General features: G+C 39.7%; 1 protein-coding gene across 1 annotated transcript in view; it reads left to right on the plus strand.

Moving 5' to 3' along the window:
* Window positions 1-2,971: 2,971 nt before the first annotated feature.
* Window positions 2,972-13,623, plus strand: part of LOC149312754 (dolichyl-diphosphooligosaccharide--protein glycosyltransferase subunit TUSC3-like) — a 165,808-nt gene continuing 155,156 nt past the window's right edge. Inside the window, exon 1 of the mRNA XM_089526981.1 lies at window positions 2,972-3,115. Within this exon, the coding sequence (XP_089383107.1) occupies window positions 3,044-3,115 (72 nt within the window). The 5' untranslated portion in view covers window positions 2,972-3,043. The remainder of the gene's footprint in view (window positions 3,116-13,623) is intronic.

Raw genomic sequence — 13,623 nt, forward strand, 5'->3', positions numbered from 1 at the left:
GTTAACTTGAAGGCACATAACAACAACAAAATGATAGTCCATGGGCAACAAAAACAAAGAGCTGGTCACTGTGCCACTGGTTGTTGTTGTTGTTGTTATTATTATTATTATTATTATTATTATTATTATTCCTTGTATCCCTCTCTTTTCCCAGAACTGGGACTCAGAGTGGCTTCACAACATTAAAAAACAATACAATTAAAAACATAGAAAAATACATTAAAAATGAATTAAATGGACACAAACACAGTACTGGATCCTGGCCCACTGGAGGGGGAAAAGTGCTGGTCCCCTACATCTTGGGAAGAACTGTTCTGGATAGTAGGCTGACTTTTCAAAACTGGGAAAGACAGTTAATAATGATCGCACAAGAGGAAAAAGAGATAAGCATGGAAAAGAGGCCATTGAGACTACCTTTTGTACCGAATTGTAACCCAGATTAAAAGTTGGAAGTTCCCATTGGCACCAGTTTAAACACATCAGAATTAGGGTCTTTCACACACAATCCAGGGCAAATCCCCCTTAAAGCGGCTTTTCTGAAAGTGGATTATTTCCCGTGTCTTTTAGGAAAACCCGTTTCTTCCCTCCTGCCAGCAAATGTGAACTTGGCACCGGTTATGATCGGATCAAGTTCAGGGGAGGGATTTAGGTCAGAGGGAGTTCAGAGGGCCGAACATGCCTCCTCTCTCACAGGCAGCTTTTTCTCTCTCTCTTTTTTAGTAATTTTATTTTTGACAGATTGTGGGAATCCTTGTTCTACAGGTTGATACATATTGATAGAATGTGTCTGCTTGTGCTACATTTCCCTTATGTTTGCTTGCTGCGGGCACGGCACTTTGCAAGTGGTATTTTTAAAAATTATTTTGTGTGTGTGTGTGTGTGTGACAGAATATGTGAATGCTTGTGTTTCCTTTTAAATTGGACAAATTGATACAATGTGTGAATGCTTTTGCTACATATGTATATGTGTATGCAAGGCATTCTGGGGTGGCAATCGGGGGAAAGCAAAGAAAGAGGATGCAGAGATGGCATTCTGAGGTGAGGTATTATTATTATTATTATTATTATTATTATTATTATTGTGATGGGAAGAGGATGGCATGGGGGGGAGGCAAGGGCTTTGGAGGTGGCATTGGACTTGAAGGGAATGGTAGGGAAGAGGTTCCAAAGATGAGGAAATGCTGGGCTGGAAGCGAAGGGGAAGCTAGAGGCTGGCATGTGGAAACCCATGACTTTGGGGAGTCACACTCTCTCAACCTCAGGGGAAAGGCAATGGCAAATCTCCTCGGAACCAGTCTTGCCAAGAAAACCCCAGGATGGGGTCGTTTTAGGGTTGCTATAATCTGTAGTGACCCAAATACACACAACACACACCTGGAGGTTTTTAAATTTGACAAGTTGACAGAATGTGCGCACACTGCCGCCAGTTTTTGTAAAAAAAAAAGGAGGGGGGAAGCACCCTTCATTTGGCCAATGGTTGTAGGATATGTCACTTTTGATGAAAGCGGAAGTGAATTTGATTGACAACAGAGGAGGCTCCATTTTAAAGCAATACTTCAAATGTGACCTTCAGAGGGGCAAATTGCATCAGTCAAGGTAAAGAGTGGTACGAACTTCTTTCCGAGTTGATTTGGTATGAGGACAACCAGATCTGCCCAGTTCTATCCAGGGCAAATGAATGAGTGGAAATGGGGCCAAAGAAGAAAAGAACAGAGGCAATGTTATGAGGATCATGTGATGACCAGATTTAATGTAGCTGGGTGTGGTAGGTCTTATAATGGTGACTTAACACAAAAAACACAGATCCCATCTGATCTTGGAAGCTAGGCAGGGTCAGCCCTGGTTAGTACTTGGATGAGAGGATACGGCCAATGAACACGAGGTACTGTAGGCTATATTTCAGAGGAAGGAACTGGCAAAACCACCTCTGAGTATTCCTTGCCTAAGAAAACCTTATGAAACCTACATAAGTCGACAGGTGACCTGAAGACATGTACAAATGCACAAACATTAAAAATTGCAGATTTATAGGCTGAGGTTGGGTTGGCCCTGCTTTCTCACTTCTTCTTCTATAGAGTAGTGAAGTGGATGCTGGATACCATTTGGGAGAAAAACCCAAGGATTCATCTATTCTGCAGAAATAATGCAGTTTGACTCCACTTTATTTTCCATGGCTCCATCTTACAGTTGGATTTGTAATTTTGCGAGGCACTGTGCTTTAATAGTGAAGGCTTGTGAAGACCTTTCAGAACTACAAATCCCAGGATTCCATAGGATGGAGCTAGAGCGCTTAAAGTAGTGTTGTCAAACTGCATTATTTCTAAAGTGTAGATGCGCCTTTAATGTCGCTCTCTTCTCCACCTTTCATCCTGACAGATCAAATGTGGAACCTGGTCTGAACCACACTGCAGAAATAATCCAGTTTGAGACCGCTTTAGCTGCCCTGGCTTAACGCTGGGGGAATTCTGGGAATTGTAGTTTCATGGGACATTTAGCCTTCTCTGGTCCAAAACACACACTGAGACTGCTTTAACTGCCCTGTGCTAGGGAATCCTGGGAACTATAGTTTATTGTGGCACCAGAGCTCTCTCTGACAGAGAAGGCTCAATGTCTCACAAAACTACAGTTCCCAGAATTCCCTAGCACTGAGCCAGAGCAGCTAAAGCGGTCTCAAACTGGATTATTTCTGCAGTGTGTGTTTTGGAGGACCACAGATGTCTCAGGTTTGCTGCTGGTTTTCCCTGGCTGAGCAGTTCAAAACAAAAGAGGGCTTGCTTTCCAGGCAAGGAGGAAAGTCCCAAATTCAGGAATGCCACACTGATATGGGTAAAAAATAAAGTGGGACCAAGGCTATGCATCCATTCACACAAGATGGAGGGGGGGGGGGGATATGGTTGCGTGAGGAAAGCAAAGAGACTACATTTCCCGGAATACTTTGCGTTTTTGGCTGCCCAATCAGGGCCGAGGATGATGGTGATGAGGGAAACCAGCGTGGATAACGGCGTTCCTTCTCCATCCAGGTATCCTTGGAAGGAAGAGAGCCATGGCATCCTGGTGGGGCCTGCTCTTCCTCTTCCTTTGTGTCCAGCTCGGGGGCAGCCAGAAGAAGAAGGAGGTAGACCCCTTCCTTCCCTTCTCTGCTCTCTCCCTCATCCCTCCCTTCCCTCTTTCTTGCCTTCTCCCCTTCCCATCCCACTGCCACCAGCATCTGGTCCAAACCTCCCTCCACCTTCTGCTGGGCTCCTTGTGGGTCACTCTCTCCCTTGGCTGTTTATTTCTCTCTCTCCACTCAGTGGGGTTAATCGTGGTTCATTATAGAGGGCTAGATGTATCTCTCTCTCTCTGTGTGTGTGAATAATAATAATAATAATAATAATAATATACCACAGGTATCTGTGGTTCAAAATACACTGCAGAAATAATATATATCTCTATCTATCTATCTATCTATCTATACATATGCATATGCATACGCACACACACACACACACACACACACACATATATTATTGTATTTCTTGCCCGCCTCCTTTCAGGGCTTGAGGCGGGTTACAACATTGTTAAAACACAATCACATAAACTCTCTCTCTCTCTCACACACACACACACACAAACAATATACATACATAATATTACATAATGATACATATATATATATATATTTATAAAACCTTTTAACATTGCAACATAGTTAAAACACAATCGCTACATAAACACACACACACACACACAATGTACATACATAATAATACATAATGATACACACACAGACAGACACATATATAACCTTTTAACATTATAACATAGTTAAAACACAGTCATTACATAAAACACACACACACAATGTACATACGTAATAATACTTAATGATATGTACACACACACACACACACACACATAAAACCTTTTAACATTACAACATAGTTAATACACAGTCATTACATAAACACACACACATAATATACATACATAATAATACATAATTATATATATATATATATATAAACATTTTAGCATTAAAATATATATGTATAACATTTTAACATTAAAATATATATAATATTTTAACATTAAAATTATATATATATATATATATATATATATATGAATGATTTAAATTAAACATTGATTTTATCATTTAAATTAAACATGGGCCCAAAACAACTTAAAGGCACACTATCACAACAGAATCAAAAACTGAAGTGTGTTTAAAGATATAGCCGTCTTAGTTTGTAAAATCAGTACATAGAGAGGTCTTGTAGCACCTCTGAGACTAACTGAAAGGAAGAAGTTGGCAGCATGAGCTTTCGTAGATTTCAATCTACTTCCTTAGATGCATCTGAGGAAGACTGAAGTCTATGAAAGCTCATGCTGCCAATTTCTTTATTTCAGTTAGTCTCAGAGGTGCTACAAGCCCTCTCTACGTACTGAAATGTGTTAATATACGTGTGTGTATATATTATATTAAAATTAAACATTGATTTTAATGCTTAAATTAAACATAGGTCCAAAATGCCCTATGTATGTATGTACAGTTGGGCCTCCGTTTTCACGGGGGATCCATTCTGGAACCCCCTTCCCCCACATAAACAGAAACTCGCTGACATTCAAGGCCCATAGGCTTGAATGGGACACATGCCTGCAAGGCATGCGCTGTGGGGGCACACTTTGCTGGGGTGCGCCCCTTTGAAAATGATGGAATATTCAAGACTGCGGATCTCAAGTCTGCAAGAATGGATGGGTGACTATATATACAGTGGGCCCTTGTTATACGCTGAAGTTTGGTTCCAGGACCCCCGTGGATAACAGCAGATCTGACAGCAGATTTTGAATTAATTGTCTCCATTGTAAGTCAAAGTTTACTCTGCGTTTAGCTCCAGAACCACATTTTAAAAAAATATGAGTGTGTTTGCTTATAATATTGTGTGCGTTGTGTGCCTTTAAAACATTACCAAATTATGGCAACCTTAAGGTGAACCTATCCTGGGTTTTCTTGGCAAGATTTGTTCACAGGAGGTTTGCCCTTGCCATCCTCTGAGGCTGAGACAGTGTGACCTGCCCAGTGTCACCCAGTGGGTTTGCATGGCCAAGCAGGGAATCAAACCATGGTCTCCAGAATCATAGTCAAATACTCAAACCACTATACTACACTGGCTCTCATTTATAATATTAATAAGTATTAATTTCTAAAATCGTGTAAATACTTCCAGTGCTGTGTCTCCTGAAATACTGAGGTGAGAAATGGCTTTACTTTCTTTTATATTAAACGGCAGCAGAGAAGACTGGGCTCTGAGCACACCAAGAGTGGCTGCATCTACATTGTAGAATTAATGCTTAACAGCTAAGGCTCAATACTGTGGAATTCTGAGATTTGTAGTTTTGTGAGATATCAAGCCTTCTCTGTCAAAATCCTACAAATCCCAGGATTCTGTAGGATGGAGCCATGACAGCCAAAGCCTTGTCAAGCTGCATCAGTTCTTCAGTTTGGTAGCAGCCAATGTCTCTTGTGGCACAATTGTAAATAACTCTATGGAAATAGAGGGAAGGAAATGCAAACATTTATCCCATTTTGTAGTTATTCTCTTTAACTTAATGTTGCTTGTATTTTGAAACTTTCTGTGGCACTTGAGATAATTTTAAATCAAATTGCTTGTCAAATTCTCTATTCCTTGCCCATTCTTGCATTTCTTTCCCCCCAACTATACTAGTTCAATATCCTTTATCTGGAATTCCAAAATCCAAAATACTCCAAAATTGTCCACATGGGTGGCAGAGATAGCAACACCTTTGCTTTCATAGGATTCAATGTACTGAAACTTTGTTTCAAGAACAAAATTATTAAAAATGTTACATATAAAATTACTTTCAGGCAATGTGTATAAGGTATATACAAATCATAAATGAATTTCTCCATTTATATATATATATATGTGCAAAATACCAAAACCTGAAAAAATCTAAAAGCTAAAACACTTCTGGTAAGCATTTTGAATTAGGGAGTCTCAACCTATATACAACAATATCAGTGAATTAAACAATTATTGTGGTTAATTTAATATCACAGGTTATTTTACAACTTTGGTTTGCTTTGAGCTGGCACTTCCTTTGATTTTTTTTTTTTTTTTTTACGGTTCCAGAACACAGAGGTATGCTCTTTCCACCATCCCCTTTTATTGTTTATGCCACATGCCAAGGCAAATCCAGGATGTTTTCTGCTTGAGCAATGAACAAAATGGCTCTCCTCCCCCATGTCATAAACAAAAGCCAAGTGGACTGGCATTTGCATCTCTTCAACATTTGCAATAAGATAATGTTTGCCACTGTACCTGTGAGGCAGCATGGTAGCTTAGTAGGTGCAGAGCAGGTGAACACACTACCTCTATTCAGCATTGGTGCCTGAGATCACTGTCAAATTTTGGGCTGAACCTGAGAAATCTCCTACACTGCACTTATAAAGTAACACCACTGCACTTGACATGAATTCATTGCCTCCTACTGTTCCTCACTTATCTGCTGACAGGGATTAGCATCCCTGCTTTTACCCTTAAGCATGGAAGAGGTGTACTTCTCATCGATTAGACAAATTAATTGCCTCTGAAAACCTTTAATTTACCTACCTTGACAGAAATTAGCAGCATGTAACCACTGGTTGCATTGGACAGTTTTGAATCACATATTGCATCACATATTGCAAGATCACGATTTGGTACGTTCTTCTGGCCAGAGTGGCTAAAATAACCAGGAAGCAAATACTTTCTATTATATGTGAATTGGCCCTGACTTTCAAAGGAAAAATTGTAACCAGCATCAAAATCTGTCTTCAGACTTTGATTAGAGGTGCAACAAGTGGAGAGTCTAGGGCCTGTTACAGACAGCCAAAATAAAGCTGCTTCAAGTCACTTTGGAGGTATGGTATTTCAATGATTTCAGTCCTAACAGTCTGGAAGCTTCACCAAAGCTGCACTCCAGTCCTTAGGACTGGAGTGTGGCTTTGGTGCGGCCTTTGGATTCTTAGGACGCATGTATCATTGAAATACCATACCTCCAAAGTGACTCGAAGCAGCTTTATTTTGGCTGTCTGTAACAGGCCTAGGGGTTTTTTTTATAATGGGGAAAGGTTTTGTTTTGTTGGTAGCTGAGATAGTCCCACTGGTGGAGTGGTCCAAACAAGTGCAGTTGGGCCAGTACACCCAAACTGGATCATCCAAAATTCTTTGCATTTCTGGTTTATTATTCTGTTTGATTGTGGCCACTGAATATGACTGTGACAATCCAGCCTCTAGCACTATATTATGATACAGGTTGAGTATGCCTTATCTGGAATTTGAAAATCCAAAATACGCTAAAATCATTCACATGGGTAGCTGAGATAGTGACATTGCCTTCAGGCTATGTGTATAAGGGTGGCTGAGATAGTGACACGTTTGTTTTCTGACGGTTCAGTGTACACAAACTTTGTTTCATGCACAAAATTATTTTAAAATATTATGTCTAAAATTGCCTTCAGGCTATGTTTATAAGCTGATTACGAAACACAAATGAATTCCATGTTTGGATTTGGGTCCCATCCCCAAGATATTTCATTATGTATATGCATATATTCCAAAATCTGGAAAAAATCGAAAACATTTCTGGTCCCAAGCATTTCAGATAAGGGAGATGCAACTTGTAAATATAAATTATTGTGAGGCAAGTTTAGAAATTACAAGATTTGTGCTGGGTTCTACAACCCTCTGTGTGGTCGAGACCTGTATATAGGACATAATGTGAGAACTTATTAACTCCTTGACAGTTTTGAAGAAATTCACCACATTATAAATAGATCTACTCTCATTGAGACTAACAGCTGTATTTAAGCTCATGTATGATATGAACCCTGTATGTGCAGGAGATACTGTATATACTTGACTATAAGTTGAGGACAGGTTTGGGGGCCAAAATAATGGATTTTGATATGACCCATAGATAAGTCGAGGGTGGAATTTAGGATCATGTAACAAAGGATCTAAAGGATGAAGCAAAAGAAAACAATGCCAAAGAACTTACAAAATTCCAGCAGGCATAACTGTTTGTGTTCACACTAAAGGCTGGATGGATGAGAGAGTAGAGGGGGATCAGTGCTTCCAGGACAGATTATACTCTTGTCTTTAACCAGGGGATGGTTCTTTTTTAATATAAGAGTTAAAGTGCAGTACTTACGTTGACCCGTGGATAAGTTGACTGAGGGTTTTTTTTTTGTCTCAGTTTGTTAACTAACATTTCTAGACTTATACATGAGTATATACAGTATGTTCCTGGGCTTACTGTGGAAACATGAAACCACAAATCATAAGGAATCCTATTGAAAAGAATGATTTTTGGCAGACAGAGTTGCTCAATAGAATCACACTGGAGGACAATAGAATCACACTGGAGGGTCTAGAGATTCCTAAAGAGAACACCTCTCTAGGTGTTTTTAGGTCCTTCTACTGGAAGCATACCAAGAATCATACTGGAGGGTCTAGAAAATGCATAGGGAGAAGATATTTTTTCAAATATAGATAAGTAAATCTGTGAATCTTGGTCCCATGGCAAAGGGAGGGCATACTGTATTTACAGAAGGGATGAGCAAATGTGTGGGCAGGGCCCATTTCTTCCCCAAACCCTCCCTCTGTGGTCTGCCCCTTCCCCCAGCAAGTCCAAACATTCTGTTACTTCCTCTCACTGATTTGAGAGGAACTGAGAAAGAAAGTGGAGGTATATGGAATAGTACAGTCTGCCCACAACATATGCAGGCTTGCCGTATGCGGCTTTAAACTTACGTGTATGGCAAGCCCAGGAGAACAAAATGTTGTGTGTATGGGAGCACGCCACTATAGAAATGAATGGGACTTAAGCATAAGCATTTTTCCTGTACGTGGGGGGTCTGGAATGAATCCCCCGCGTATGCTAAGGGCACACTATACAGAGCTATTTGGAATGCTAGGGTGCTTGTGGGTGTAAGGTATTTTGTATGTTTTCACATTTTCTGCATGGCCTGGGTTCTGAAATTGTCCACAAACTGTGCTGATTATTTTCTAAAAACTGGAGGCTTTGGGGCACTGGTGAGGAGTTTCAGCATCCATAGAATTGGGGTCCACGGGCTGCATTTTTACTACCTCTGATTTAAAGGTATTGGATCTAATCTGCTGGTGCTACCAAAATTCATCCTATTCTTGTCAAATCATTATAAAAGAAAGAATTGCTAGAACAATGGTTCTTAACCTTTGATCCACCAGATGTTTTGGAGTTCAGCTCCCAGAATCCCTTACCAAAGGTCATGCTGGCTAGGGCATCCAGGAGTTGAAGGCAAAAACATCTGGAGGACTGAAGGCTGAGATTCCTTGTGCTAGTGGCAGAAACAGTAGGAGCAAGAAAGGTATCTCCACATTAGGCATAGACTTCAAATCAGTAAATGAAGTAGAAACCATGGTCAAATTGTTGGAACAGTTTTCAAGCTTTTGCCTTTTTATATCTGAGAGAGAATCCCCATGTTGCAGGTAGCCCAAGGTTACTCTATTACTGCTGTTGCCTGATCTGGGCTTTTGTCCCCTTCCCCTGAAACCAGTGTAGTCCAGCAAGGCTAAAAGGAGAAGACAGAAGCTGTGACCCTATTCCTGCTTCTAGTGCTCTTTCTTCACAGAAAAATGCAGTGAGCTAATTAAAATTCGAATGAATGTAACAAGGAGTAGGAAGAGGTAGCAGTTAGGTTACACAAACAGCACCCCATATTTAAGTAGGAGAAATCTGTTGTCTGACCTCTTTGGCAACCCAGATTCAAGTCATTTAGACCAGTTTTTAGTTCCTAGGCTGTACTCAAAGTGCTTTACATTTGAGGCCAACTTCTTGACTCCGTACTTCTGAGTCTGGACCTCTGGGATAAGGCAGAGAACAGAATCAAAACTTTCTGTTTGCTAGACCTAGACATGTACTTGAAAATCTATAATCCTCTCCCCCTTTGCTCATTAGCTATGGATACTTAATTGGCCTTCAAACACTTTGGAACGCTTCCTGGTTTTGCTGGTGGCTGAGCCAATTCTTTTTTCAGTTCCTTGGAGATCATGGGGCGAATTGCATCTGGTCTTGGCGGTCTGATATGCCAGATTCTATTTTAAATGTGTTGATCTTCCGGCATTAGTATAAGGAACAATATTTATTTGCAGTGATAAGTAGTGTTCTTTCATAACTATGTGACCTCTGTTTATCTTTTCAAGATCCAAGTGTTTTTATTCTTTCATTTTCAGGAGGTAGTATGCATGTTATTTCCCATTCTGTTCTTTGGATTTCAAGATATTAATTGAAAGTTGTATAAGGAATAAAATTTGGGGCGTACAAGTATTATCAAAGAAAAAAACACATGGGAGGATGAATAATCAAAGTAATCCATACTTTTTTTCCTGCTGTGTGATAAAACAAATATTCCATCACAGTGTTCTTCCTGCTTTCAGATCTCCTGATATGTTACATAGAAATTATTCTGGAGAGAAATAGTGTTTTCTGGAGAGGAAACTCATTTTCTGCACAGAAAACAGACATTTTAAATGAACAAATACCTATCTATCTATCTATCTATCTATCTATCTATCTATCTATCTATCTATGTTTTTCTCCACACAATAATTGTTACACTTCAGGATATCAAATTCCAGGTAATATTTACGCAGAATGCTCACTGGTCTATTATGATTTTTGTATGGCTATATAGTTCCCGTATCAATCTTAAAAGTCTGATATCAATCCCTAAGCTGTGTAGCTTTTCCCATTATCTATTTCTGTTAATAGAATCGAAAACAACAAGATCAATGAAAGCAGCATGGACATGTTTCTTATTTTCCTTGGTATACTTATGGCTTAATATAAAACACTGATCTATAGTGCTGTATCTACTTCTGAATCCTGCCTGTTCTTCATATATGACTTGCTTATTTTGTAGCCAGTCCGTTAACTTGAAAAGCAAGTGATGGGCATATAGCTTTGAAGTAATGTCAAGTAAGCTGATTGGCTGGTAGTTTTCTGGATCATTCCTGTCTCCTTTCTTATGGATTAGAAAAACAATGCTCACCTTCCATCCATGAGGCATTTGTCCTATTTTGTTTATTGTAGTAAATAGATTAGCACGGATGGGAGACCACCATTCAGCATATTCTTTGAAAAGTTCTGAAGGAAGCATATCCTCTCCTGGAGCTTTCTTGGGTTTCAGTGAAGCGATTAAACATTTTATCTCATTGGCTGTGACTGGTTGCCACTCAGGGAAATTAGAAGAATCTTTATCCATCCAGACTGCTTCAGAAGGGCTGGAATGAGAGTAAAAAATGTTGGAGAAATATTTAATCCACTGAGCTACGACTTCAAGTAATGCCTACTGCAGTTCTAGACGGACACTACAACAAAGTGCCTTTTGAGAACAGACTATGCATCTGCAGTCAGCCTCAGGTGGAGGATATTGTTCACTACTTGTTAATTTGTCCATTGTACAGCAACCCTAGAAAGAAATTTTTAACACCCTTGTTGTTAAACAAAAGTGGGAGCTCTACTGTTGATTCGGCCCAATCCCTTTTGAGTGATTCCAATGACTATGTAACACATAGAGTGGCTCTTTTTGCCATGGCTGCAAAAAAGATTAGAAAGAGAACGCACTGGTCTATTATGCTTTTTGTATGGCTATATTGCTAATATCCAGGAAAGATGTCTCTTTTTCCTTTTGTCCTTTTTAACAGGTAACTATTTAAACAGCACACTAAATGTTGGGACATTTTTTTGTCCTTTGTATTCTGTGCCTTTTGTTTTAAATGTTTTATGCTTTTTGATAAGCTCATTTTGTCATGGCCTTTGGCTAGTACAATAAACGTTAACTTGACTTGGGGGGAAAACCTGCTTCCTGATGCGGCTTCCCAGTTGTCACAAAGTCTGTTTTTTGACCAGACTAACAAACAATTGTAAATATTTTTCCCTCTCTAGATGTAGTTTTCAGTTTCATGCACTTTCCCATTACTGTTCTTCACAGCATGGTTGCAGTGTAACCTAAGTATAGGAAAAGGATATCTGAGCCACCAGTGATTTCTGATAACTATTTTAATAAGTGATGCTGGTATGTTTTGGGCAGGAAGGTAACCTGTTCTTGATATTTGATTCTCTGAGCCAATTTTTATTTTTGGTTAGTTCTATTGAAATACAGAAAACATTCTAAAGCAAATACAATAGTTATAGCCAAGGAAACAGTCTGTATTCTACAAGGAAGTGTGGCTAGCGGTTCTGAAAGAAGAGCTCTTACAATTTTGTTTCTGAAGCATTCAGTTCTTGCCTACAGTAATGTACATATGTTTCAGTTGCCACCAGGAAGAAATATGTGGATCTCATTGCAAGCAATAATCCACAAGACCCTGCTTTGCACACTTTCATTGGAAGCACACTGTATTTTTTATTTCTTAAAAATGTTTTCATCCCACTCTGTATCCAAGGATTTCAGGCCAGTGCATAATAAAATAAATTTTAACAGTTTGACACAATTTAAAACAGTAATTTAAGAAGACTAAAAGCATATTAAACCATTTAACACTTAAGGCAGTGTGAAACCTGTTAAAGAATTAAAAATTACTTGTGTAAGTTTGAGTGAAATTAATTAAGCTCCCAAAGCTTTAGTGAAGAGTCATGTTTTACTTGCTGGTGGAATAACACTAGTGATGCTCCAATCAGGCCTCTAAGAAGAGGGAATTCCACAGCTGGGGTGATCCACAGAGAAGGGCCTATCTCTGATCTCCCAGTGAGTTGCCTTTTCTGGTGGGACACAGATGAGGACCCTCCATCAGACCTCAGTTGTCAGGTACGTATGTATAGGGGGATATGTTCCTTCAACTGACAAGGTTCCAGACTATTAGGGCTTTGAAGATTTAAAGTCCTTTGAATTCATACTGGCAGTATATTGGCAGTTTCTGCAGTTCCTCTAAAATTAGTATCATAGGGTATCTATATTGTATTCTCAGCAGTCTAGCTGCTTCAATTTGCACTAGCTGCATCTTCTGAATCATTGTCAAGGGTAACCCTATGCAGAGAACATTACAGTAGTCTAATCAGTAAGTGGCCAGTGCATGGACTGCTGTGGCTAAGTTGTCCCTGTCCAAGAAAGCCATGACTGATGGAACACCTGAACCTGGCCCCAAGCACTGAGAGCCATGGAGTCAATCTGGAATTCTACTAGCAAAGATGGACCTAAGAGTATTTCCAAGCTTTGTACTTACTCCTGGAGGAGGAGTTCAATCCTATCCAGGGCAGTTTGCTTGCTTAATTCCCATATCAAAGAGCTACCAATTCACATAGCCCCCGTTTTCAATCAGGATTCATCTTCAGTTAATTGACCCCCCCCCCCCCATCCAGCCCATTACAGCATCTAGGCACTGCTGTAGCACCAGCCCTGTCTCAGCTTACCCTGATGGCAAGGAAAAGTCAATCAGTATGTCATTTAATAAAATCTATCTGTATGGTTTGTCGTAGAGTTAAGTTTCTTGCTGATATTAACCCAAAATAAAATGATGCTCCGGATATTAACAAGCATAGCCTTGTGCGTGTATATATGTGCCTTCAAGTTACTTGTTGACTTAGGTTGTCCCA

This window comes from Sceloporus occidentalis, unplaced genomic scaffold (assembly GCF_023333645.1).
Source record: "Sceloporus occidentalis isolate IW3139 unplaced genomic scaffold, rSceOcc1.0.p SCAF_5, whole genome shotgun sequence".
NCBI classification, from domain to species: Eukaryota; Metazoa; Chordata; class Lepidosauria; order Squamata; family Phrynosomatidae; genus Sceloporus; species Sceloporus occidentalis.